The 26,001-nt window shown below is 35.6% G+C and overlaps 1 protein-coding gene across 2 annotated transcripts in view; it reads right to left on the bottom strand.

Annotated features, from left to right (window-relative positions):
- LOC128556220 (synaptotagmin-6-like) overlaps positions 1-26,001 on the bottom strand; it is a 133,908-nt gene continuing 107,907 nt past the window's right edge. The window contains exons 2-6 of one of the 2 annotated variants that reach the window (XM_053540511.1): positions 14,630-14,819; positions 13,440-13,577; positions 12,266-12,588; positions 1,704-1,827; positions 1-1,280 (exon numbers count right to left, since the gene is read on the bottom strand). In XM_053540511.1, the coding sequence (XP_053396486.1) occupies positions 976-1,280; positions 1,704-1,827; positions 12,266-12,588; positions 13,440-13,577; positions 14,630-14,819 (1,080 nt within the window). In that variant the 3' untranslated portion in view covers positions 1-975. The remainder of the gene's footprint in view (positions 1,281-1,703; positions 1,828-12,265; positions 12,589-13,439; positions 13,578-14,629; positions 14,820-26,001) is intronic. The other variant, XM_053540510.1, reaches the window with a different exon arrangement.

The following is a 26,001-nucleotide window of genomic DNA, read 5'->3' as shown; positions in this document are numbered from 1 at the left end:
GAATACAACATTGCACATTGGTACTGTTATAACATCCTTTTGTATACAGGCATGGTCTAGTGAGCATAGCTACATTCTCCAATGTCTCATACAGATTCTGACACTGCTTACTGCCTTACATGTACGGAACATTGGCTTATGTCAAGGGTTTGTGTACTCCAACGTAGCTCACATGCTTCAAATCCAATGTTGATAACTATGCTCTGTCATATGTACTCCAAACTGTCAGATAATGCTTTTATAAGGTTTAAATACTCCAGACTGTCTGTTGTACCTCAACAGGTATTTTCATATTAAAACACTTTTCCAATCCTCCAAATGAACACAATAAGAACATGAATGAATTTAAAACAGTTGCAATTCAGGCTGAATTGTTAAATTTCCACTGGTTGTGTGGTAAATATGCAAGTCCTTTATAGTCATCTGTATGAAAGTGACACTAGAATCTGATGTAATATGTTTATATTCATTGGAATTTTTTATATAGAACTATGCCCTATTTCAAGTCATTAGAAATTCCCTTCAACACAAATATGAAATCATCTGCATTTTTCAAGGTAATTTTGAATATGCTAATTGCATGGCAGAACATACCATTTTCAAGTAAAAGAGCATTCAATTTGTATTACACTAGTCAGTACAGAATAAAAGCATTTTATGTCGGATGTTTAGAGGAATTTTTGAAATCAAGATTTCTAGGCTCGTAGTTTCAAATTACTGAAACTTTTATCATAGCAAACCCATTTCGGATATTCTGATTTTTCTTATAAAACACAAACAAAAAATTACCAAGCACTCTGCAAATAGATTGGTTATAGTAGTATACAAATATAAAATATACATTATTTCTGTCTCTTTATTTTTGATAAATATAATTATTTAACTGTTTAGCCTTGTGTTCTGTGTTGCCAGACAACACTAAAATAAGACCACCCTGCTAGGCACTATATACATAAAGGTCCAAAATGGCACTGTCTATCTGTGTAAGGGATGCCACATGGCCATAGATTTACGTTGGTTTTGGATCATGTCATTCCAATGTTTGCCCTCATTCCCTGCTCGCCTTGACCCAATTACACAACAGCCAACAAATTCTCCATGACCAATCAGGTCATTATCAACCACATGACATTCTAACATGACCTTTGGCAATAGTTCAGCAGGTATATTGAAGGAGAGGGCTTCATTCCAAACAGGGTTGTATGTTCCTTTCATCACACTTGTTTTCTTCCGTTTTACTTTCTTACCATCCACAACAAGTGTAATTCTCACATAAGGATCTGTAATTTTGAAATCAAAACATTTTACCAGCATTTCAAACAAACTAACCTCGTTTAAAAAGAAGAGGTGACAAAACGCAGCCTTGCTTAATGCCACTTTTAAAACTCAGTCTGCATTCAATGCACAGCATAACATGCAGCTGCATGAAATAAAGGAAACAAATATAAAACATGAATACCACTTTGAATTTGAAATAACAGAATTTGTAAAGAACGCATGTATTATGTATAAAATAAGACATTTTAATCTTTATATTTAACTTACCACCTGTGTCTGCTTGAAATGTTAAAAAGCTTAACTTTGCTTAAATATATATTAAACTTGCATGCATTTAAAACTGTTAAACATTAAATTATGCTTGAATAGATATCCAAAGACACCTTAATGTATTTTAATATATGTGCATGCATTGACAAATTCACCTGAAGATGGCGTTGTAACTGGCACTCTTAGATCTTTGGCTTTCATCACAACTACAGTTAATCTCTCAGCTGTTGGCAAGTAACTCAGTGATAGAAGAATTTCTCCCAGCTCAGCACTCTCTTGCTGTGTAAAGTAAAGAATATTTTCTTTTTCTGCATTCATATTAAAGATTAATGTATATTGACTAACTTTAATGTTGTCATTGACAAAAACTTGTCGTAGCTTTATGTTACAAAGATGGACTTGCTTACAATTATCCCACTATCAATGGAAGGAAAGGAAGTCCCACTTTTAGGCACTAGATTGTAATACCAGATAAAACAGGATTAGATTTTACTGCAGCAGTCGCTACAATGGAGAAAAGAAAGTCCTGCTGTTTGCCTGTCAATCAAAAAGGATAAGGATCGATTGCCTTCCTGTGCAGAAGACAGAGAGAAATGGCTTATTGCTTTGATCAGCCCAAGTAAATATAAAGGCAAAAGAAATAGTCTGCACTGCATTATTATTGGTTGCGGGTTTATCCCGCTACCAAAGTTAAGTGTATTTCTGACAATCATGTAGCATCTTTATTTGATTCCAAATCACATCCAAAGGAATTTGTTCATGTGCTACACAAAGTAGTCACATTTATGAACAATGCGGATGAATTATCAATGATCAAGCAGTTCTTATTCATCATCTATCCATTCACACTAGCCATTTAGATTATATAAGATCTGTCAATGATTAGGTATTCCAGTCCATGGTTACATCACTGACTTCCATGTTCATGTAAGGTCAGACAGAGTTTATCTTAGATATGAGGCACATTAGTATTTGTTTCTAATACATGTATATTTATAGATTGGCATTTAAAATGAAAATAACTCTAGCAAAACCCGCAACCACCAGACATCTCAAGGCTTTGATTTTTTACATGGAACGGAGTTAAGTAAGTTGTTCTTGTTTGTGCAAAGGCTACTAATGGCCATCCTTAATTCTGTTACTGATTTACCATCGGGACTAAGCATTTACTGTGTTGTTCTTGATTGTACAAAGAAGTTTGAGAGCAGGTATACATTGTGTTATTCCTGTATACACAGGCCTGCTTTCATTGTTTCGTCTTTTGTTTTGCAAAGAAAATTGAGAAGAGGCATTCGTAGCAATATTTCTGTATACACCGGACAGATTTACCTATATATATGGCTTTCATGACATTGTTCCTGTAGATACGAAATGAGACAGTCAGCATTTACTTCATTGCTATTCTCTTGTATGTGCAAAGAGCTTGCATTTATTTCTTTTCTCTGTCCTTGTACGAAAAGGACATACAGCTAGTTTCCAATGGTTTATTACTGCTTTTTCCAAGGACAGGCCTTACTCTGAGTTATTGCTTTACTCTGTTCTATTCCTGTTTCTCCTCAGTGGACGGAGGGCTATCGTATGTTATCTTGGACTGTACACTTGTCTGAGAAAAGGGAAGGGCAATCATGTATTCCTTTGCTTAGTTTTCATTTAATTAGTTCTAAAAGGACTTAGCCTTTGTTACTTTGCTCTCTTCTCACTTGCACTGGGGTTAGTATCAGGATCCATTGCTGTGTTCTAATCTTTCGTACAAAAAGACTTTGGAGATAGTTTTGTTCTTATTTGTATACAAATATCCGCCTTTGTTGCTGTTTGTTAACATCAGATGAGCCTTTATTGCATTGCTCTATCTTTGTTTGTCACAAATACCCTTCGGTCTGACGAATGTCACAAGAGCTATTGCTATACCTGCGGCTTTATGGAAGGTAATATCCCCCATAACGCAAATTGCTATACTGCATATTTCAATTTACAAATTTATTTGTGACCCCTACCATTTTACCAATTCATACACCGTTATCATACACAGTCGTATAAGTCCTTTCTACCTTTTGAGATTATGTTCAATAACAGAGTTATCCCTAAGCTTGTGATCATACCATCTCACAGACGATAACTTGGTAGTGTTCAAACGTAGAAAACATTACTGTTTTATTCTTTTCTATGACATACATGTATCATAAGACTATGTTCGAGTACTTCCATATCCCCCTGAAGAGTTTCTTTGTTTTTGTTAGGTTTAACGTCGCACTGACACAATTATAGGTCATTTTGTGACTTTCCAGCTTTGATAGTGGAGGAAGACCCAAAATAATCCTCCATTCATTACGGGCGGGCACCTGTGTAGGACCACCGACCTTCCGTAAGCCAGCTGGATGGCTTCCTCACAAGTTGAATTCAACGCCCCTAGTGATGCTCTCCCTAAAGAGGTGGTCTATTGTATTGTAGTGTGTAATATATATCGTCATTGTAATATATATGTATTGATCTATTGAGATGGCTTATTGACACACAAACAGAACAAGACCCGAAGGATGGTTTATATATTTAATATGTGTGTTGCATCCAAAGTATAAACTCACACTCTCTATATAGAAATATGTATATCTCTTACATACAGAAACAATAATGAAATATGATATCATAGGCGGAGCTTAATCTATCTTGTAGACTTGCTTACTACATCCTCCTTTACCTTTAGATTAGAACTCATTAATAATCAGAATACATAAATTGTTTAAAATAATCAAAGTTCAAATATATACTCAAAACATGAAAATTCTGTTCTAATGAAATAAGCTAGTTAGCAAGTCTATTATCATAATATCTCCTCTTTTTTCAGCAAAGTTCATTAACCCTTGTTATCAACATAATCACTTTATAGAGCATCTGCTTTAGCTAAGTACTTTTAAAATGTCACTGTAAATTGAAATATCCTGGGAAAGTCCTCGGAATGTTCCGTCGTTATCTAACAGTTTCGTGTTTTATCTCAAAACCCTAAAACGTTCAATCAACTGTTATTTTTATCAAAATTATAAATTAAGTTAAGAACTAATTATAATGTAATTGTGAAATAAACAAGTAATAATTCCCAAGAGTAACATAATATTTTCACACACTGATCATTTGTCCAAAGAATAATAAATCCAGCAAGCGAATAGAAAATGACTACACTGCTATGGTAGCAAATAGGGCATTATTATGGCCCACGCAAAACTTAGGTGACTAATCCTGTGCACTGAAACATGTGAAATTATGTCACTGATTAATCCAATTATTCACTGACAAAACGTCTAGGTGGTCGTCGTTTCCTTTGCGACCTTTGACGTGGTGCAAATGCAGTATCTCCAGGTTTCGTCTGCGCCGGCTCATGACCACCTTGAACTACCCTGAACTTTGACACGTCTTGTGTAATTTCCTTTCCTCTGTGCCTGATTGTTAGCATTGAACCTTTCTTAGCAATGACAATGCCAGGTGTAGGGTCAAACACTGTCTCAAATTTGTTACGTTGGTCCCGTTTTAGTAACACACGGTCTCCAATTTGCAATGCACTTGGCTGTGCTCTTCTGTTTTTGTCCGCATAAATTTTGTTTTTCGATTTTGACAGACTGTCCCTGTCGCAAACATATGTGTTTTGCTTTTCAAATGTCATTGATGGTAATTTCGTTTTTACTTTCCGATTGTACATTAATTTACTAGGAGTTTTTTTGTGTTGAAGATTGTGGCGAATTGCGAAAATTCATTAGATATCTATTCAGCGCCCTCTTATAATCTTGACCTGATGCTATTGCGGTTTTGACTGGATTTTGCAATGGTGCCATGAATCGCTCGACTATTGCATTACCTTATGGGTGCAATGGAGTAATTCGTTTATGCTTGAATCCCGACTTATCAGCATATTCTCTGAAAGAACGACTCTGAAATGGACGTCCATTGTCCGTTTTCAATACGTCTGGATATCCAAATATCGAAAATATTCATTCCAAACGCGGTATGACAGTTTCTGTGGATGTTGACCTGACTCTCTCAACTATTGGAAAACGACTATAATGGCATATTACTACTAATAACAGGTACCCGTCCGGGAATGGTCCACAGAAGTCACAACTGACTTCAGAAAACACATCTCGTGGCAGAGGTGTTGATTTGATCGGATCTGGAGTACATCCTGGTGATGCAATTTGGCACACAATGCATGATTTGCATGCTTCTTTAACCATTTTATCCATATGCGGGAACCAACAATATTCCCGAAGTAATCCTTTGCACTTTGATTGGCCTTGGTGACCCTCGTGCGAAAGTAACACTGTTTGTTTTTGCAAAATTTCCGGTATACAAAGCTGTGTACCCCGTAACAACACATATCCTTCATCGGTATATGCAACTGCAAGTTCTTGATTCTTGTTTAAATTTTCGTATAAACGAAAACTTTCATCGGATTGGCATTTCTGATTTTTCCAGTCATTTGTTTCTATTGCATTCTTGACACAACTTAATACACAGTCAGTCTGATTTAGTAGCTTTTGCTACGTCTGATAGCTTCAATGCATCTGGCAAAGTGTTTTCAGTGATAAAACTGATATATTGTTCGGCTACTGTGTTGGTCGCGTGTCTCGCGTGCGGATGTCTGGAAAGATAATCTGAGATCATTAAACTACCTGGTCTATAAATCGTCTGGAAATCATATGTTAACAACTTGAAACGCCAACGTTCTAATCTTGGAGACTGTATATTCTTTACGTTGTTGAAGATTGATTGAAGTGCAGCGTGATCCGTTATCAATTTGTATTGCTTGCCGAATAAGTACAAATGAAAATGTTGAATCATGATAACAGCACTTAAAGCTTCTCTCTCTGTTTGCGAATAGCGCGCTTGTACTGAATTGTAAGCTTTGCTTCCACACGACACTATTTTTCCTTTCTGAATAAGTATTCCTGAACAGCATACTGGGCTGCCGTCTACCTAGAGTTCAGTTTCTTTCCTCGGGTCAAAATACGTCATGACTTTGTCACTAGTCAATGCCTCTTTTAGTGAAGTGAACGATTTTTCCTGATCGTCATTCCATTCGAATTTTACAACCTGATGTGTAAGTCGTCGTAATGGTTCAGTTAGGACTGAATAGTCATCTATGAACTTAGACAAATAGTTTGTGAGACCAAGAAATGAACGGATTTCAGATACAGATTTTGGTCTGTCCTTGTTTTTTACTTCATCTACCTTGTCAGGATCAGGTGAAATTCCCGATTCCGAAAACACGTACCCATAAAACTTGATTTTTGATCGTCCGAACGAACACTTTTTCTTGTTCAATGTCAGGTTCCGTTCTTGAAGACGTTGAAGTAATGCTCGCAGATTGATATCATGTTCTTCACGCGTTTTGCCGTAGCATACGATATCGTCAGCAATGTTTAACACGCCTGCAGACCCTGAAGTGCTTGGCGAAGCTCATTTTGGAACAGAATCGGTGCTGCTGACACTCCAAAATTTAAACGTTTATATCGAAAAAGTCCAACACGTGTCTGAAACGTTGTCATTACACGTGATGACTCATCCAGTTCAATTTGATGGAAAGCTTTGTACAGATCGAGACGCGGAAACACTTTTGCGCCGTTCAACGTTAAGATTATATCATCCACCGTCGTACTAACATTTTTCTCTGTTTTGATTGCGGTGTTGGCTTTCCTCATATCTATGCACACTCTTACTTCTCCCGGTGAATTTGGTTTTGGAGCAGCTGCCAGGTTCGATACCAGTGGTGTTGGTACACCTTCCACTTTTTCAATAACATCCATATCCTCCAAACTTTTAAGTTCCTGCTCAACTTGCTCACGCACATGAAATGGCACTCTCCTAGGAGGCTGAGCTACTGGCACAACACTTTCATCAATGTGAAACTTAACTTTTCTGTTTTTCAGACATCCTAACCCAGTGAAAACTTGCGAGTATTCCTCAGTAAGTCCTTCATACTCGTCTTTGGTTTGAACAGATTGTATCTGCGGTAAAATCCCAAGCTCTGCTGACAGCTCATAATAAATCAATGATTCTTTATTACCCGTAACGGTATGGAAATCCCTGGTCACGAATTTCGAGTCAGACTCAACAAGCAAAGAACATTTACCTTGGAATGGCAGTGGAGACTTCTGTCCAAATGCGAACGCTTTCGTGGTCGTTTTCTTGATTTCGGGTATTTTTTTCATTTTCTCAAGGACAATTTCACTAACAATATTGATTGATGACCCGCTATCAGTCAAAACATTCACATCTACGCCATTTAATTTTATCCTTTTCTTTGGCACTTTATTCCCATCTGACATAAATCCAAATAGCACATCACATTCATCCGAATTGCAATCCGTCGCGTATTCATCTGTTAAAAACTTCTAAATCCGGTTGTTCATCTCGATCAATGTCACCTGCTTCTTACGTTTTCTACAAACCGATATATAATGGTTCTTCTTATGGCAATAATTACATTCTGTTCCAAGCGAAGGGCAACGTGATATATGTGGGTATTTTCCTCCTCAGTTACGACATTTCTTGCTGGTTTGTTGAGGACTGATTCGCCTTCCCGACGACGAGCCTGCTTGCGGTAAACCTTGGTATGAACTAGAACGTTGTTGCGAACGTTGTGGTACGAATCCCTTTGATTTCCGACTAAAATGTGGATTGCTTTTTACACGCACTACCTGCTGACTGCTAGTGTCCTTTTAACATACTTGTTGCTTGAGTCTTCGAAATTTCCATTGTTCTCATCATTGTAAGTAAGTCATTAAGTGATTTTTCTGAATCTTGCAAACATCGCATTCTCATTTTTTGCGAAATAACACCCTGTATGATTTGGCTTTTAATTTCTGACTCAATGTCCGAAAATTCACAGTTTTTAGCTTTTTGTCGCAATCTAGTCACATATTGGTCAGTCGTTTCACCGTGCAACTGTTTAATAATCCTGAATTCGAAAATTTCAAACTGAGTGTTTTTTTCTAGGTTTGAAGTAGTTCGTAAGTCCAGCTTTTGTTTCATCGTAATTTTCACTCTCTCCAAGCAGATGTAACATATCATATATGTCATATACATCATCTTCAGCATAGTGCAGTAACAGTGCCTTTTTCATTTTTCTTGTATTTATACCTAGCCCAACAAATAAATTCCCTAATTTATCTACATATTTGTCTTTACCAAACACCTAGGGAATTTTCGTCAGCGTAAACATCAAATTTGGGAAACGCAGCTAAATTTTCCATTGTCACAAAATCACTTAATCTTCAGTTTTAAAATAATCCGATCCTCGTCGCCATTGTAATATATATCGTCATTGTAATATATATGTATTGATCTATTGAGATGGCTTATTGGCACACAAACAGAACAAGACCCGAAGGATGGTTTATATATTTATATGTGTGTTGCATCCAAAGTATAAACTCACACTCTCTATATAGAAATATGTATATCTCTTACATACAGAAACAATAATGAAATATGATATCATAGGCGGAGCTTAATCTATCTTGCAGACTTGCTTACTACACAGTGGGCAACGGACAGATAGTTGTTCTAATCACAGTGCAGGCTTTCACTTTTTATACTTAGATGTGATAGGGTCAAGGTCACAGATACTAAAAGCAAAAAAATCTTTGGCAACGAGCCGGAAGTTTGTTGTCTGCCTATAATTCTGTTACAAAGATTGCAGATCTTTCATGGTGTTCCTCTGTTCTTGTTCATATAGAGAGGACAGAGAGCAAAGATTTACCTCTTTCGCAGCACTCTTTGTTCGTACATTAAGACAGAGCCATTATTGCTCATAATTGTATAAGGAGGCAAGAAAGCATTTTTGCTTTGCTCTGTTCATAATTTTACAAAACGGACAGAGACAGCATATATCTTTGTATTTTTGTTTTGCTTGGTTTGTACAATTAATTTAGAGGTAGGATTCATTGTTGCTTATATTATTCATTTATAAGACAGACAGCCAACATTTATTGCCTTAGCTTGCTCTGTTTTATAACAGGACAGAGTTCACTGATGATTGTTTTATTACTGTGCCAATTACTATGCGAACACAGCAAATTGCAGTACTAAAATGTATTTATTTGTTAAATTTATATATTGCTGCTACATATATAAAGATGTTTTAGGCAAGAGGTTAATGCCCCGTAATGATTCCTCTCGCACGAAAATGATTTATATTGTGATCAGATGTGAAATCAATAATGTTAGGACTTTATTGCTCTACACAGTGCCATTGAAAGCTTTATTACCAGTAATTCAACACCAAATTAGATAACTCTGACAGAATAGAAGGTTTCATAATAAGTACAGCTGCAAACTAGGATAGAATGATATACGTAAATCCTCCCACTAGAATAGAAACCTGTCTTTACCCATTAACATGTATTCATGCAGTGCTGATATTAGCTGAATTATTTATATTTTGCTGTTTACCAATATTCAGGCTATAGATCTGTACCTACATTATATAATAGATATTTTGCCTATGCATACTTCCGCCTTATCAAATACATATAAGTTTTGCAGTCTCTGCTTTTAATTATTATTTATTTCGGTATTTCATGTTACCTAATTGGTTTCCGTTCCCACCCATTTCTCTAGATCTTTTATGACATGATTAAGGCATACTGTCCTGTGAGCGCGTGGGGAGGGATGTTGGAGTGAGGGCGTAGTTTATGATGACATATTCTAAACAAACTAGCACGTTTTACGGAGGAATAGCTTAGGGCCGAATTTTTTTACCACTGGGGTCAAGGACAAATATTTAAAACTTGGTTTTATGCGATGACTGCGGTTCTTGTAACTAGCTTTTTAAGCAGACCCTTTGAACGCTCTAATTATAATGTTAGATGTACTTCCAGTTTTATTCATCTTCGGTTACTTTTCCTTAAGTATCGAGGGTCCTTCCATGAAAACAAAAATACGGGTTCAACATTTATTTAAAGTTTCAGCAGACTAAGTAACTTAGAATAAAATTCTTTTACACCTTACATCTAGGTAGAAATTTCTGATTATTGATAGGGGATCTGGGCGCAATGCTATAAAAAAGAGTGTGTAGATCTTGAAAAAAGAAACGAATAGCGATTTTATATTTTGTAGTGATGGGCAAATCGGTTAGATTTGCCAACCGATTAATCGGCATAATCGGACAAGCCAACCGATTCGATTAATCGGATATAATCGGATAATCGGTTACTCTAGTTGCATATCTATAAGATCACCTCACACTGTATGTTTTATGTCATTACTTAAGAAATGAACCTCACAGACATCAAATATCCTATTTCTATTGTATCCCTTCATAAATCTGAGTAAGTTAACAGCATAAAAGTAAAATATTTGTGAAGATAGTAACCTTCAAATCAGGTACTGTCTTAATTTCACCAGGGACTTATCCAGTGATATTATGTTATTAAATTAAAATTATTTGGAGCAAAAAAAGTATTACCGATTTATTAATTCTTAGTTAACGACTGGAATGATTTCAATCCCACAAAATCAAGAATTTAAAATACTTTCGCAAATATACTTGCGTAAGTCTTACGTTATGCTATGCATACTGCCATACTAATGTCAAGAGTTTAGGCTGATGGTTTTCTGGCTTAATTTTGTAAAAGCCATATATCTTCCAAAATCTGGGTGATCACAGATAACATCAATTTCTTTTGACACTTTGGAGGAAGCCATTTTTACGTAGAGTAGTTTCCCTTGGCGTAATTGCCCCAAAGAACCGTAAATACCAGAAAGAAAAAGGTCAGAAACAATTAAATTATCCGTTAGGGTGACAAGTAATTAATCGGTCTGGGAAAAGTGAAGTCGGCGATCGCGCTCATGAATGCAACGCCGACGATTATTCGATTGTCGCCGATTGTCGGCCCATCACTAATATTTTGACATAGTCTTTCTTTCGATACACATGCAGACGTTATTCCTGCACTTATCAATACTTCACAACCTGATGATATTCTGAATAATAATAGAGAACCTGGTTGTTGTATTTTGCTTGCTGATATGGAGGGTACTATTGATGTCCGAGAACTCTGGTTAAACAAAACTTACCATTCGGATTATACCACATCATCTGTTTTGGATTCACATCTCTGTATACGTAATTATATTATCAATACATGTACAAGCGATTATGATAAGTGAGATGGTTTTAATGGATTAAGCACACGATTTGCTAGGGAGTGTAGTAATGTTGAGAATTACAATAACCGTAATGAGTGTATTACCATTAAACTTCTTCAGCAAGGCTATCTTTACCATGAACGGAGTAAAATATTTTGCTAATTTTCACTATCGTAACTGAGAATTGATCTTTAGATTATGTAGTAATCTATTTGATATCTGTTTTTTGGCGGTTTGTTTTGAGCATTTGGTGGTGTTTTTCTTGATGGTCTGTCTTCTGCAAAGGCATTGAGAACATGCATATATGGTTCATTAGGCTTGGCTTTATATATAAATTTACACGCGCATTTTTGTGTTTTACATGCCATGCTTTCTGTTACCCTTACAAATGTAAGGGATTCTTTAACTGGGATAACATTTATGAACACTGACTTGTAACTTCAGAACATCATGACGAGGATTGAGAGGGAGGTTTGGTGTTTTGAAAAATTAATAAAATAATACATTGTAGAAACAATTGAACAGAACGTGCAGAACTACCTTAATAGTTACGATAATCTGTATATTTGTGTATTACCTGTGTTTGTTTGTGTATATCACACCACATCTCCACACTGTTACTTGTCTCTACCTTTAACAGATCTATCCGGACTTCACCTATCAACTTATGGCGGGAAAACTTGTCGTAGTCGTATGCTAGAAATACCAGTGAAGATTCTTTGATGACGTCATAAGTTGCCGGGAATTTAAAATACTCATTATAGAAGGGGTTAGCAGTTTTGCGTTTTACGGAGGATTGGCGGGTCCTTTCATCTACTATCGGTTCTATGCTAACTTTGATGTAGGGATCACTGAAGCCGCCGTCTGGATCCATTTTCTCTGATGGCGGGAGATCTTGCGCTGCAATTATATAAATTTGCGCTGCGATATATAAATTAACATAATGAAGTATAAAATTTGTAGGCTATCTTCTTTAACTCATACAACGCTTAAGGATATATGGTGTGCTCTATCTGCTATACGAATTTCATTTGATTTATAGCATGTATAGAAGAAACGCAGATTTCAGTCAAGAAAATTGTTTTGCAGCTTCTGATGAGACTTTGAGCTGACATAAAGAGATGATCAAAAGCCATACAATTACCGATTAATGTTTTCTTCCCTCTTTATCTTAAAATAAATCATAATTAAACCTAGCATGTGTCTTAGTTATGCGAACAGAACGTCTCTAAATGCTAGAGCTTCTATTACATTACGCTGACAGTGAGACGCACAATTGTTCAATTATAGTAACCGTACATCACATTGACATTGTTCAATATGCAGTTTCGTACAAGTGCAATTTTACAGCATGTATAGACAAGTGCAGCTTACATGGGAAACATGTAAAAAAAGACCTGTTAAGCCGTCTTGTATAGACGAATTGCACCATTTATATAGAGTATGATAGACATATGAATGATGTGAACCATTACCCAGCTAAATTTATATGATGAACTTTTATATCTTTCAATTTGGACAGTACCATTAACTGTTAAAAGGGGTGCTTACCAAAAATATACTGACTGAATGGCGAACAGTGCAGATCTTGATCAGACTGCACGAATGTGCAGGCTGGTCATGATCTACATTGGTCGCAAAGGCAGAATCAGTCGTGTTCAGCATGATAAGGGTTAAGAACTAGCTATTTCCCAAATACCTGCGTATCATTTACAATGAAAATTAGTCATCTAGGAAACATGTATATATACCTTCGATCAAATGGACTACAAGGTCTGATGTTCTGAAGTCATATTTAAGACGTATATGAAGACGTCCAAAACTTCTGTCTACGGAGGATTGTTGTAGCACAGCGTCTTTCCTCGGATATAAGTCGGGTCGTATAGCACCTGTGCCATATATAAAAAATAAAATTACACTCTGAAGTAAAGCATCAGTGACTAAAACAATCTACATAGGCATAATGAATAAAACATGAGTTCCTTCAAAATTGTCACGTTTTCCATGTGAACAGTGGGTTCACACCCAAAAGCTTTAAAAACGACTCATTCGTCATTTTTGCAACTTTTATGGAAATATTTTGACATACGTTCAGAATAATTATTCATTAAAATACCATACAGAATGGTGGTTTTTGTTTTGATACTTTGATACTTGAAGAGTGACCTCCACCCCCCCCCCCCCCCCCCCCCCCCACCCCTACCCACTAACACACACACAGATGAGAAAACATTTCTTCAAAACATCCATGTATTTTTTCAATTAAACGTTTATTTGTTAAAATCATTCTTGACTTATTTTTGTCAAAAGTAGTCGTTCCTCAAAGTAACGCAACAAGACCAAACACCATCCAGTTATGTCATGAAAAGAATACAGTACAGGCTCCGTTCTAAGGTTCTCCGTTTGACAACGCTGCGTGAAGTTTTTTAATAACGTTATCGTCACTTACGTTATCGTTTGGAAGTTGAAAACGTTAACGATGTAACGACTTTAACAAACAATCGATATTCTACCCCGATGACCGAGTCTCTGTATATCAGAATAAAATTAATCCTAATACGGCAGTAACAGAAATGCATTTATTATGCATATCGCATAAATACATATATAAGAAGATTCTTCTTTAGTCATTCTGTATCCAGTGTCTTTTGTGTATTTGGTAAAGCATAGAAGTTTTATTCTTTTAATGACCAAAGTACAAAATAAACACTTTTAAATTACTGAACTGATTCATTGTTTCGCTTATTGCTAAATGGAAAGGTTTCTGACCATATCACCGTAATATAACATGTTAAATTGACTTAAAAATATTCATGTTTAGAATTTTTGAATATAATGACTGTTTCTTCTAACGTCAGTACTGTTGGTAATAATATGAAATTGATTATCCAATAAAACTTTACAGTACTTTTTTCCAAGTAAAATAAAGATAAAATCCTACCAAAAGAAGGATCAAAAACATAGCTATCTACGCTCGTGTCACTCCGTGCACTTATACTACTTGTGTCCTCGTAGCCTGCAAAAGGATCGCTCTTTATACTGCCACGTGACACTGTTGATATACTTCCACGTGACGATATTGACGTGGATCGTGGCTGGACACGTTGGTGTTCTTTTGTTATTTGCACATCCTGAAAGTAAAGAATAAATAATTGAACAATGAGATAGCGTTTACGACATTCAGCTAGCAATCATTGGCATCTTGTAAACGTACAGCTAGCAATCATTGGCATCTTGTAAACGTACAGCTAGCAATCATTCGCATCTTGTAAACGTATGCAGTTAATTAAAGAGTTACCACAAAAAAAACAAAAAACGCTGTGTTATTTAATGTTTCTATGTTTGCAGTTAGGTACACTTTGCACGAGAAAAATATGAAATTAAAGAATTTTGTACAGATACAGTAAGGATGCTTAATCAACAATGATTTAATAAGCATGTATCAATTAACAAAAATGAATGAAATGTAATTTTAAAATGCTTTTAAGGTAGGCACTGGAATTTAAAATACAGACTTCAAGAAGGTACTATTTTAGATATAGATGTAGCTAAGTGCACTGAAGTTCACAATCTGCAATAAATAATGAAAGGCTCATTTTCTGAAATAGTAATTTGAGTCGGAAGAAAAAGATCCTGCGTTAAGTGTTTGGGAAAAATGAACACATCCTCTAAAACTTTATTGTATGCCTAGGTATGGGGAAATGAATGCATGAAAACAAGCTGAGGGCTATTCAATGCATGACTGTGTTATCCTATTTTGCAGATAACATAGATAGATTACTTTTTTACTGCAATACCTTGAGTAGGACAAAGCTAACAAACGATGTTCAGTAATCAATTTACGAACTATAAACAGTGCAAATAGGGTTTTAGTGTAAGTCCAAGTTTAAGGGAGTATTATTTTAAGTGTCTAGAGGTACTGGTCATATTGGTAAGTGACCATTGAAGGGTCACTGGATTCCCAAATATCTATTTGTTGGTCGATATACATTTGTATAGATAGTAAGAATGAATTTCACGTAATTCAGTAGCTCGTTACGTCGCGAGTGTTTAAATGGTTGTTTCGAGGACAGGGATGTTGTTTTTTTCTTCATGATATAACTGATATATCAGCTACAAGAACACATCAAAACTCATGATGATGATAATGATGATGATGAGTTTCATATGCAGGTTTTTTGGTCAGTATTACTTGATGCTTTTATCAGCTGCCTCTAATAAATATATATGTCACTAAAATATAAAATTATCCTTTGGAAGCATAGAATGCAAATAAGCAAGATGATAGAAGAATTGGTTTGACTATCTTCATAAAAAGTAAAATAAAGTGCAACACCCCTCACGCCCCCCCACCCCCTCCCAGCAACGGCTTAAGCGAAATTCTTTTACACAGATAATGCATGGGCACAATGATCCCAAAGGACCAGAAAACACTGAAGTCACATTTCAGAATGAAAGAAAAATAAGTTTGAAGTTTTCCACTTGAACAAATTCTCACCGTCAAATCCCAACCTTTCGCAATGATACTCGTTTCGTATGATTACAGCAATGAATTTATATACTAGTTTTCCGCGTGGTTAACAAGCCACCTTGATTGCTACAGTAAATTTGTTTAGATGCTTTCAAGACAGACTCAAATGGCCCTGTAGGTACTTTTTATTAGGTAATATTACAAATGTACCACAAATTGCACCAATTACTTATCACGACCAAACCACAGGAAGCTTTTAAGAATAACGTATGATTACAGTGTTTAACTTATTTCAGCGCTACATTTTTGCTTTCTAAGTAATCTCAAAAATACAAAGGAAAAAGGTGTTATTACATTTCTCACAAGTCTCTAGAATATAAAATACATTCGATCTTATTTGAAGTTTGCAAGTTTATCTTCATGAGGGCAATGCTTCCTCTCGAGAATAAATGCATTAGCAAATGTTGCGAAATAGCAATGGCCAAAGACTATGAAACGTCGTAATCTGTCTTATATATGAAGTATATGGAGTAATACATATTGAAGGTATGTTTCTAGTTTAATACAGCACAACATCTCTCAAAACTGCGCCATAACAGCACAACGGGCAAACTTACATAGATTCTTACTGCAAGAATAATAAAATCGCATGCAAAGTTCACTCGATCTCGCAGCACTTCATATAACAGTTCACCTTACTGCGGCAACAACACCATCTCTCCAATACCAAGCTCCACCGAGCTTGGCTTAAGTATATGAAGATCTACACGCACAGTTCTGTAGCTAATAGTATCATCTAATTCTAACGCACTCGAACTTCTTCAAAGTGTAACATTTTACTACATGTACATGAATATTGTGCCATGTGCCATAAACTGCACTCGACCTTGCATATACAAAACAGATTGTGAACAATGACGTCTTACCAGACAACGCGATTAGTTTTTTTCTCTTTTGGAAATGTTATTGAATGCCAAGGATAAATGTCTTAAGAACATTAAAATAAACCAAATCTATAAGAATATCCTTTGGAAGCATAGAACGCAACCAAGCACAATAATAACAGAATCTCATGATTCAGTCTGTTCAAACAACTCTCGCTCGACCTTTCCTTTATTGTTGTCGGTAGCTTCTTACTGTTCAAATTGGTATGTTCAATGCATTGCGTATAAAACAATCCAATTGTCTCGGTATCTGGCTCATACTGGCTTGATATTTCTGAATGTCATTAAGATTTCTTATCGTCCAGAAATATAGCTGGTAAATAAGCCATCTTGTTTGCCACTCTAGATCTAATTTGCGGCTTTCAGTATAAATTCAGATGGTCCTCAAAGTACTTACTGTTAGAGGTAATAACACGAAATTGCACCAATTACTTGTTACGACCATAAACACCTTATATTTTCTGACATTCAGCTGCAGGGAGCACGTATGATTATGATTTTTATATCATCTCATCGCTATACTTTAGTTGCCTAGGCAATTAAAATGTTTTGGTAACGTTGTCTACAGTACAGACTTATTATGTGTACAGACAATTTATGGTAAGGTTATGCCATTGTTTGTAAAACCTTGAAACAAATAACCCACACTCGTCCTTATTTAAGTGTTGCTGCTACATGACTTTGAAACGGGCAATGCCCATCACCACAAAATCTTGACTTACATTTTTTACAAAATGTGACATGGCAGGAACCAATATGCATCTGTTACGCACTAAATTACGATGTTATTCTTTATACCTTTTACGCATTGAAATACGTTCAACTTGTTTCTCTATGTGTTACGCATCGAATTTGGTTGTTGTTACTTATATGTGTTACGCACTAAATGAAGTTGTATTCTTTATATGTGTTACGCATCAAATTACGTTGTTGGTATTTCTGAAAGGATTGTTACTCTTTTAGCCTGTACTATATAGTACCCATGGCCGTTGGATATAGATATAGGCTCCTTGCTACAAGAGTTTCTTTCTTTTCTTTCTCCGCCTCATGGCTAAGGCTGCGGGGATATTAGATCTATAAAAAGAATACAAATCTTGTCAGCTCCCAATAACATTTATTTTTCTACGAAGCCAGAGTTTTTTTTTTTGTACAAACATTCATATAAATCACATACATAACATCAAACATACATTAAATCAATGCTCAATAAACATTAGAAAATTATAAATAATTCACCAAGTCTCGAGATTTACTCTTTAATGAACCAGAAAATCATACGTTAAGTTTATCAACAAATAGTTTTAATATACACAAACAAAAATCCTACCTTTCTGGTTTCTTACATTAAATCAACATTCATGCAACATAAATACCATGTATTCTATTTTTTCTTATAAGCTTTGGAATGCCTAAAAGTTATATTTTTCAGTTTGCTTTAGTTTTTTTAATACACATCTAAATTTGTTTTCCTACGAAGAGTACTCAATGCCTAGAATATTATTCCAATGGACGAAAAACGCAAATTAAATAAGTTCTCAGTGAAAGTACGCTTTAACTGATCGATAATTAAAGTACTTAATACGTTTCTTTTCTTTATGGGAATAATAACTAGTTCAGATATCATTATAAAACATAATTTCTGTAATAAATCAACAGTAAAAAGAATCTACTAAATCTTACTCATAAACAAAAATACTTTGAAGTTTTCTGAATAGCGAAATGCATATGTATAAAACTAAACTATAGAAGTACAAATCTTACACGTGAACAAAAAATACTAAGTAGTTGTCTGAATAGCTGGATAGATATAAAACAAACAATTCCCGTACACATGTGCCTAGCATTAAGATAAGATCTCTGTTAAAATTTAAAAGTTACCAATCCAGATTGTACAAAGTTGACAAAAAATACAGAGTACAAAATTTGACTTACCTATAAAAAGAATAAAAAACTTGTCAGCTCCCAATAACATGTGCTTATAAAGGATTTGGACACGGTTGATTTCTTCGAAATTATCCAATTAAAAATCTTATTACAAATTCAACTGACCAATGAAAAATGAACATAAAAACTGGTTCGTCTCGGACCCTAAAACAGGATTTGGCAAGTAAGCAAATTAACTGCCATAAAACTGCCCGTAATACAAAAAAAAAATGGTGTCTAAATAAATCTTTGATGACACAATCTAATCCCTATTTATTGATTAAAAGTCATGTTACTAGTGTGCTAATTGTAAAAATGTGTTTGATTAAAGTCATGTAACTAGAATGCTACTAGTAAAATGTGTTTGATATCTCAGTTAGATATTTCTGTTCAAAGGTCCTTATGCGTAATTGCAGGTAATGTATTATTAAAGGGATATAGCGTTAGACATCTTCAGACAAGAGATTTCCAATTTACACATACCGTTATTCAATTATATATCTATCTTTTATTTGTTTAGATCTACCTTAACATGTTATATGTCTGGACATGTCGAATTGCTTAGACTCCCAAATATATACAATTACTAGAAATCAAAATTAAAAGAATTTCATACTATATAACAACAATTTACGTCCCCTTACTTATAGTTATGACAATCAAAACTAATAAAGAATTTCATAAAATATACCAAAAATTTACCGCAGAACATAACGAACATCGTAACAAACAACCTGTATTCTATCGCATTTGTAATATATGCAGTAACACTAATAGATGGGTCATACCGAGCTACCTACTGCATTAAAAATGCCATTTCTACAAACTCCGCCATGTCTTAGGTATATATAGCAATACAAATGGAAGGTTTGTAGCCTCAAGCTGCACCAAAAATGCCACCTCTTCAAACTCTACCATGTCTTAGGTATATATAGCAATACAAATGGAAGGTTTGTAGCCTCAAGCTGCACCAAAAAATGCCACCTCTTCAAACTCTACCATGTCTTAGGTATATATAGCAATACAAATGGAAGGTTTGTAGTCTCAAGCTGCACCAAAAATGCCATCTCTTCAAACTCTACCATGTCTTAGGTATATACAGCAATACAAATGGAAGGTTTGTAGCCTCAAGCTGCACCAAAAATGCCATCTCTTCAAACTCTACCATGTCTTAGGTATATACAGCAATACACATGGAAGGTTTGTAGCCTCAAGCTGCACCAAAAATGCCATCTCTTCAAACTCTACCATGTCTTAGGTATATACAGCAATACACATGGAAGGTTTGTAGCCTCAAGCTGCACCAAAAATGCCATCTCTTCAAACTCTACCATGTCTTAGGTATATACAGCAATACACATGGAAGGTTTGTAGTCTCAAGCTGCACCAAAAATGCCATCTCTTCAAACTCTACCATGTCTTAGGTATATACAGCAATACAAATGGAAGGTTTGTAGTCTCAAGCTGCACCAAAAATGCCATCTCTTCAAACTCTACCATGTCTTAGCTATATACAGCAATACAAATGGAAGGTTTGTAGCCTCAAGCTGCACCAAAAATGCCATCTCTTCAAACTCTACCATGTCTTAGGTATATACAGCAATACAAATGGAAGGTTTGTAGCCTCAAGCTGCACCAAAAATGCCATCTCTTCAAACTCTACCATGTCTTAGGTATATACAGCAATACAGATAGAAGGTTGGTACCTTCATGCTGCATCCAAAATACCATCTCTTCACTTTACGCCATGTATCGGGTATATACAGCAATTCAGATGGAAGGTTCGTAGCTTCATGCTGCATTTATAGTGATATAGCTCCACACTCTACCATGTCTTAGGTATATACAGTAAAACAGATGGAAGGTTCGTAGATTCTTACTGCATTTATAATGCCCTCTCTTCAAACTCTGGCATGTCTTAGTTAAATGTAACACTACATGCATAACAGTTGATTCTTGAATAATACCATCTTGCAAACCGCTCTCCAGCTATTCCTAAGTATGTGAAGCACCGCATATTAGGGACTTACTGCGTGAACAACGCCTTCTCTCTCACACCATACTCGATGTCATTCGAAACAACGTACAAGCTGCACTAATAATGTAAATTGTTTTCAACACAAATGAAAAACATTGTACATTCTATTAAATATAATACCTCAATATTGTATAAATTTGATACATATTACGTTTCATTTCAGATACTTAATATCAGAGGTTTTAACTTCATTTCAGTCTTGCATTAAGTCAAATTCTCATCAGACTACATTTGCAAAGAAGACTAATTTAACGGAAAACTATTCTCAACCGAAACGTTCATGAAAAGAAAAGTATCAGTATTTTTGAACATGAAATTATACAGCTCTTAATCGCCTTCATACATGTATGCAGTAATCGAACTTACTGCAGAAAACATACCGTCTCATCCAAACTTCGCTTGATCACATCTCAAATACTATACATTGCTTCTCAGTAAGAAACACTGTAGAGTATCAAGGCTCAATAGTTCAGGTACTGAGCGAAACTATTGCATCGTGTTCTTCATTTGTATACAATTATGACAGTTTCGCGCTCAGCTCTCTCAATTATATGATTTGAAATTCAATCCTGCCTATTATTTCCGGTAAAACGTATGTAACTTCTTACTTCAAACACTTGGCTGAAACACTGTGTACAAGACAATTCAACTTGAACCTTTATCTCTCTTGACGCTAAGTTTATTGATCTTCCAGCAAGGCAGCTGGTAATTAATAAACCACCATGTTTATGATTGTAAATCTCTTCGGTTGCACAGGCAGATATTGTCCCCAAGGTGATTTCTATTACAGTAAGTACCACAAAATTGCTCCAATTACTTGTTATAGACTGGCACTCCTTCCTTGGCTGTAAGGAAACGGATGGAATTGTGTTTGATTATAGTTATCGGAGATCTAGTTTCATTTTAGCACCACATTCACATAAAAACATTTAAAGCTTTCAGGTTGACATGACATGTTCTTAACCTAATAGGACCTTGTTGCGTTAATTTCTCATCAATTTATCTAATGTGGATTAACACGGGTATATAACATGCTATTCGTGGAATACGAAGAATACTATATTATATATCGATATTACATATAATTGCGTGGCAGCTTTTGTATTATATAGCAATTAGTTAATCCATTCTGCACCCTTCATTAACTCGATATATAGTGCTTGCACTGCTTTCAGGACATTGTAGGTGCCCATTTGTACAGCAATACTTTAACTTTCATTTACTGTATACCATTGCATATGTAGCTTCTGTCGTGCATTGTGAGTGCATAGAGTGTTCTTCTGTGTGTCACTTTTAAGTAAAGGTATGTTCTTTACTGGTAATAAATGGATCTACATCCAGTTGTTCAATATCATTGTACTTGAGGATTTCCGATCATTCACTGGTTGTTCAAGAGTAAAAAAGGCCACAAAATTTTTTTTTCAATAAACTTTTCTTGTGATCATTAGTTCTTGCATGGGGTTTCACATTTGTATAGGAACATGTTGGTGTGATTAAAGGCAGTTTAGTGTACAGCAGTGCCTGTACCTTTAGGTTTAGTGTACAGCAGTGCCTGTACCTTTAGGTTTAGTGTACAACAGTGCCTGTACCTTTAGGTTTAGTGTACAGCAGTGTCTGTACCTTTAGGTATAGTGTACAACAGTGACTGTACCTTTAGGTTTAGTGTACAGCAGTGCCTGTACCTTTAGGTTTAGTGTAAAACAGTGCCTGTACCTTTAGGTTTAGTGTACAACAGTGCCTGTACCTTTAGGTAATATGTAAATGTTCATATCTACGTGATTTCTCCATTAACCCTTACCATGCTAAATTTCTATAATGAACTTGTCCATCTTCCAATTTGGACAGTACCTTTAACTGTTAAAAGGGGTGCTTACCAAAATGATACTGGCTGGATAGTGCAGGCTGATCATGATCTATACTGGTCGCAAAGGCAAAACCAACCGTGTCCAGCATGGTAAGAGTTAATATGCCCTTCTTTGAAGCTCTGTTATTTTGGAAAGAGTTATAGAAATGTCCGATACCACAAACTATGAACTCTTTTAGATTAAGAAAAAATGTCTGTTTGCTAACTGCAAGACAACTTTCTTGACCAGAAAAAAGTTTGCCAACTTGTCTTGAATTGAAATGACTCAGTAGAATACAGGATTCGATTCTGGTCTCGGAACTATCAAAGGAGAGAACGCACGACCCGCTGTGATCAGCGGCATTGTATATATATATAGGCAAAACAGGACTCGCAAACATTGTACTGTATTTGAAGACGCCATTTTTCGTCTACAGTTGATATGTTAAAGAAATATTTGCAAGTCTGACAGCAATTTAAAATAGACAGCAGATTTTTAAAAGACTTCATTTCTCATAGATAACCAATTAAAATTGTCATTTGTGATGTTTCTTGTGTGACAGTGGTCTTGATTATGTCTGAAGCCAGTGCCATTATGATCCTTTTTACAGTGTTGCAATTGTTCTAAATACTCTGCCGTTAATCATTGACTGTATAAGAGTCATTTTGTAATCATTTATTATTCTTAGGTCGTCTAAATGACTGAACATTGTCTTAAGAGGATTCCCAATACAATTCGTACTAAAACGACAGTGCACATTTGATAACTTACACGTCATATAAATGAATATCTTTCGTAATACTTTTTTCACTTTAACGAGACATTAAGTTTTCTTTCGTCTTAATTCAAAGTCATCAATGTAATTGCGGTACGTTGTGCAATATGTAACACAATTATTGAAAACTTGTTCCACATGGCGCCTTCAAGAAGGCAGAATGTCTAATACGGGACTTCCGAAATCACATGGCTTCAAACACGTTTCGAAAATAATGAACGTTTAAAGCAGTTTTTTTTCTGCTAAATAAAGAATTTAATTGAAACTTTTCAGAACAAGATAACTTTGTCCGTTTCATCAGGAAATATACAGCTTCCGTTTAATCTGGGAAAATAATTTAAGTCGGCGTATGTAAGATCCAGGTTTTTATTTCAATAATCAAACGGTAAGGACGTAGACTCCATGCCAAACCAAAATTCGCCACTCAACGGTACAAAAGTCAGTCGATTTAAGAATTCTAGAGGAGATCGTATGGACGGACTAAACTGATCCGAAAAAAATCGCTGTAATCTGCAAAATCGTATTAGATTGTGGCTTAGTAGAAGCAAAGGTCAGTAAATAAATAGACAAAACACCACAGAGCGTTAGGGTATGATGTCACTGTACGACGCGACGGTACAATATGACGTGCGAAGGTACTGTTTCATGCGCTTATGTCGTGTCGTAGCGTCGTGCACAGTATCGTACCGTCGCGTGCTGCGGCCCACGCTACGACGTTTCTACGTCCGTTTGCAATTTCTATGTCAATATAAATCGATGTTTTTTTAGTTTTTCAAAAGCATTACTTTTTTCAGCTTCTAACTAAAATACATACATCTCTAAGAGAAACCAGAGTCTTTGACAGAATCACCGCAATACAAGCTTTCCCCGAGAAAAAACAGCTACATATAGCTAATACAGCTTATTAATGCACAAGTTTATCCACGCTTTTTCTATTGTTAATCATTACTTCGGACCAGAAACTAGAGCTGTTATGGCAAAATAAGCGTCTACTTATATTAAAATAACTGAAAACAAACAACTCCCGCCTCGACCTTGTCTTTATTATTAGCACAGACTGAAACATTGTGTAGAAAACAATTTTTTTATCTCAGTATCTGGCCTGGCATCTTTGAATGTCATTGTTAAGTGTATTGATCGTTGAGCAAGACTGCTGGTAAATACGCCTTCTTGTTTGCGAATGTAAACCTATTTAGATGCTTTCAACACAGACTCAAATTATCCTAAGATGCGTTCTGATAGATCTTATACCATAAAATTGCCCCTATTACTCATTACGCCGACGAATGTCTTAAATTTACTGGCACTTATTGCTGCAACCACCGGTAGCTCATGTGTAATTTGTACAATGTTCACATATTTAATTAACCTTTACCCTGCTAAATTTCTAAACTGGACTGGTCCATCATTCAATTTGAACAATACCATTTATTATTTGAAGGGGCGTTCACTGAAAATTTACTAACTGAATAGCGAACAGTGCAGACCATGATCAGACTGCACGGATGTGCAGGCTGATCTTGGTCTGCGCTGGTCGCAGTTGCAGTATCACTTGCCGCCAGCAGGCTATTTAACTTCATTCCTGCACTACATTTTAGCTTTCGGAACTATTGTATTTTTTTTTCAAAAGGTTTGAATGTCTTTTAACATTTCCCAACAGTTTAGACTGCTCAAAGATGATTCACAAAATTTAAAATATATCATGTTTCTCACCAGAATTCCTGATGAAAAGAGATGGCTCCGTCTTTATAGGACATTAAAGCCAGCAACCAATTCCATATTTGAACTATTTTGACAAAACTCTGGAAATCGCAGGAAGGTAATCACTGTCCCATTCGGCGTTAAAAAACAATACTGTAAGAACTCTGACTTTTTGCAGACAATGCTTTTACAAAACACATAAAATATTTTAAATAATGTTGTGCAATGAAAGTGGCCAATATCCATGGAACATGAAAACAAACGATTAGTATTCTATCTTATCTATAATATACATGTATGCAGTATTGCATACTGGTAATGTAATCTTTCCATAAGTATTAAAGGATCATGCTGCTTGTCATGCCAAACTACATTGATTTTTATCGTAGAAGGGGCACTACATGCAAAGCTATAGATTCTTTTTCCATAAAAAGTACCATCTCCTACAAACTGCAATGCACCTATACCGTGTTGCTTTTTTCTGCATAAACAAAACCGTCTCCCATAAACCGGACACGACATTAGTTTATGCAAAACAATATACAAACGGTTAGAATATAACTGCACTTTTAATTTTTTCAGTATAAACCCAAACTTGTTCTCAAGGTACTTTCTGT

Source organism: Mercenaria mercenaria, chromosome 4 (genome assembly GCF_021730395.1).
Source record: "Mercenaria mercenaria strain notata chromosome 4, MADL_Memer_1, whole genome shotgun sequence".
In the NCBI taxonomy this organism is placed as follows: domain Eukaryota; kingdom Metazoa; phylum Mollusca; class Bivalvia; order Venerida; family Veneridae; genus Mercenaria; species Mercenaria mercenaria.
Note: the sequence above shows the minus strand (reverse complement) of the source record. Positions and strands in the feature narration are given on the sequence as shown.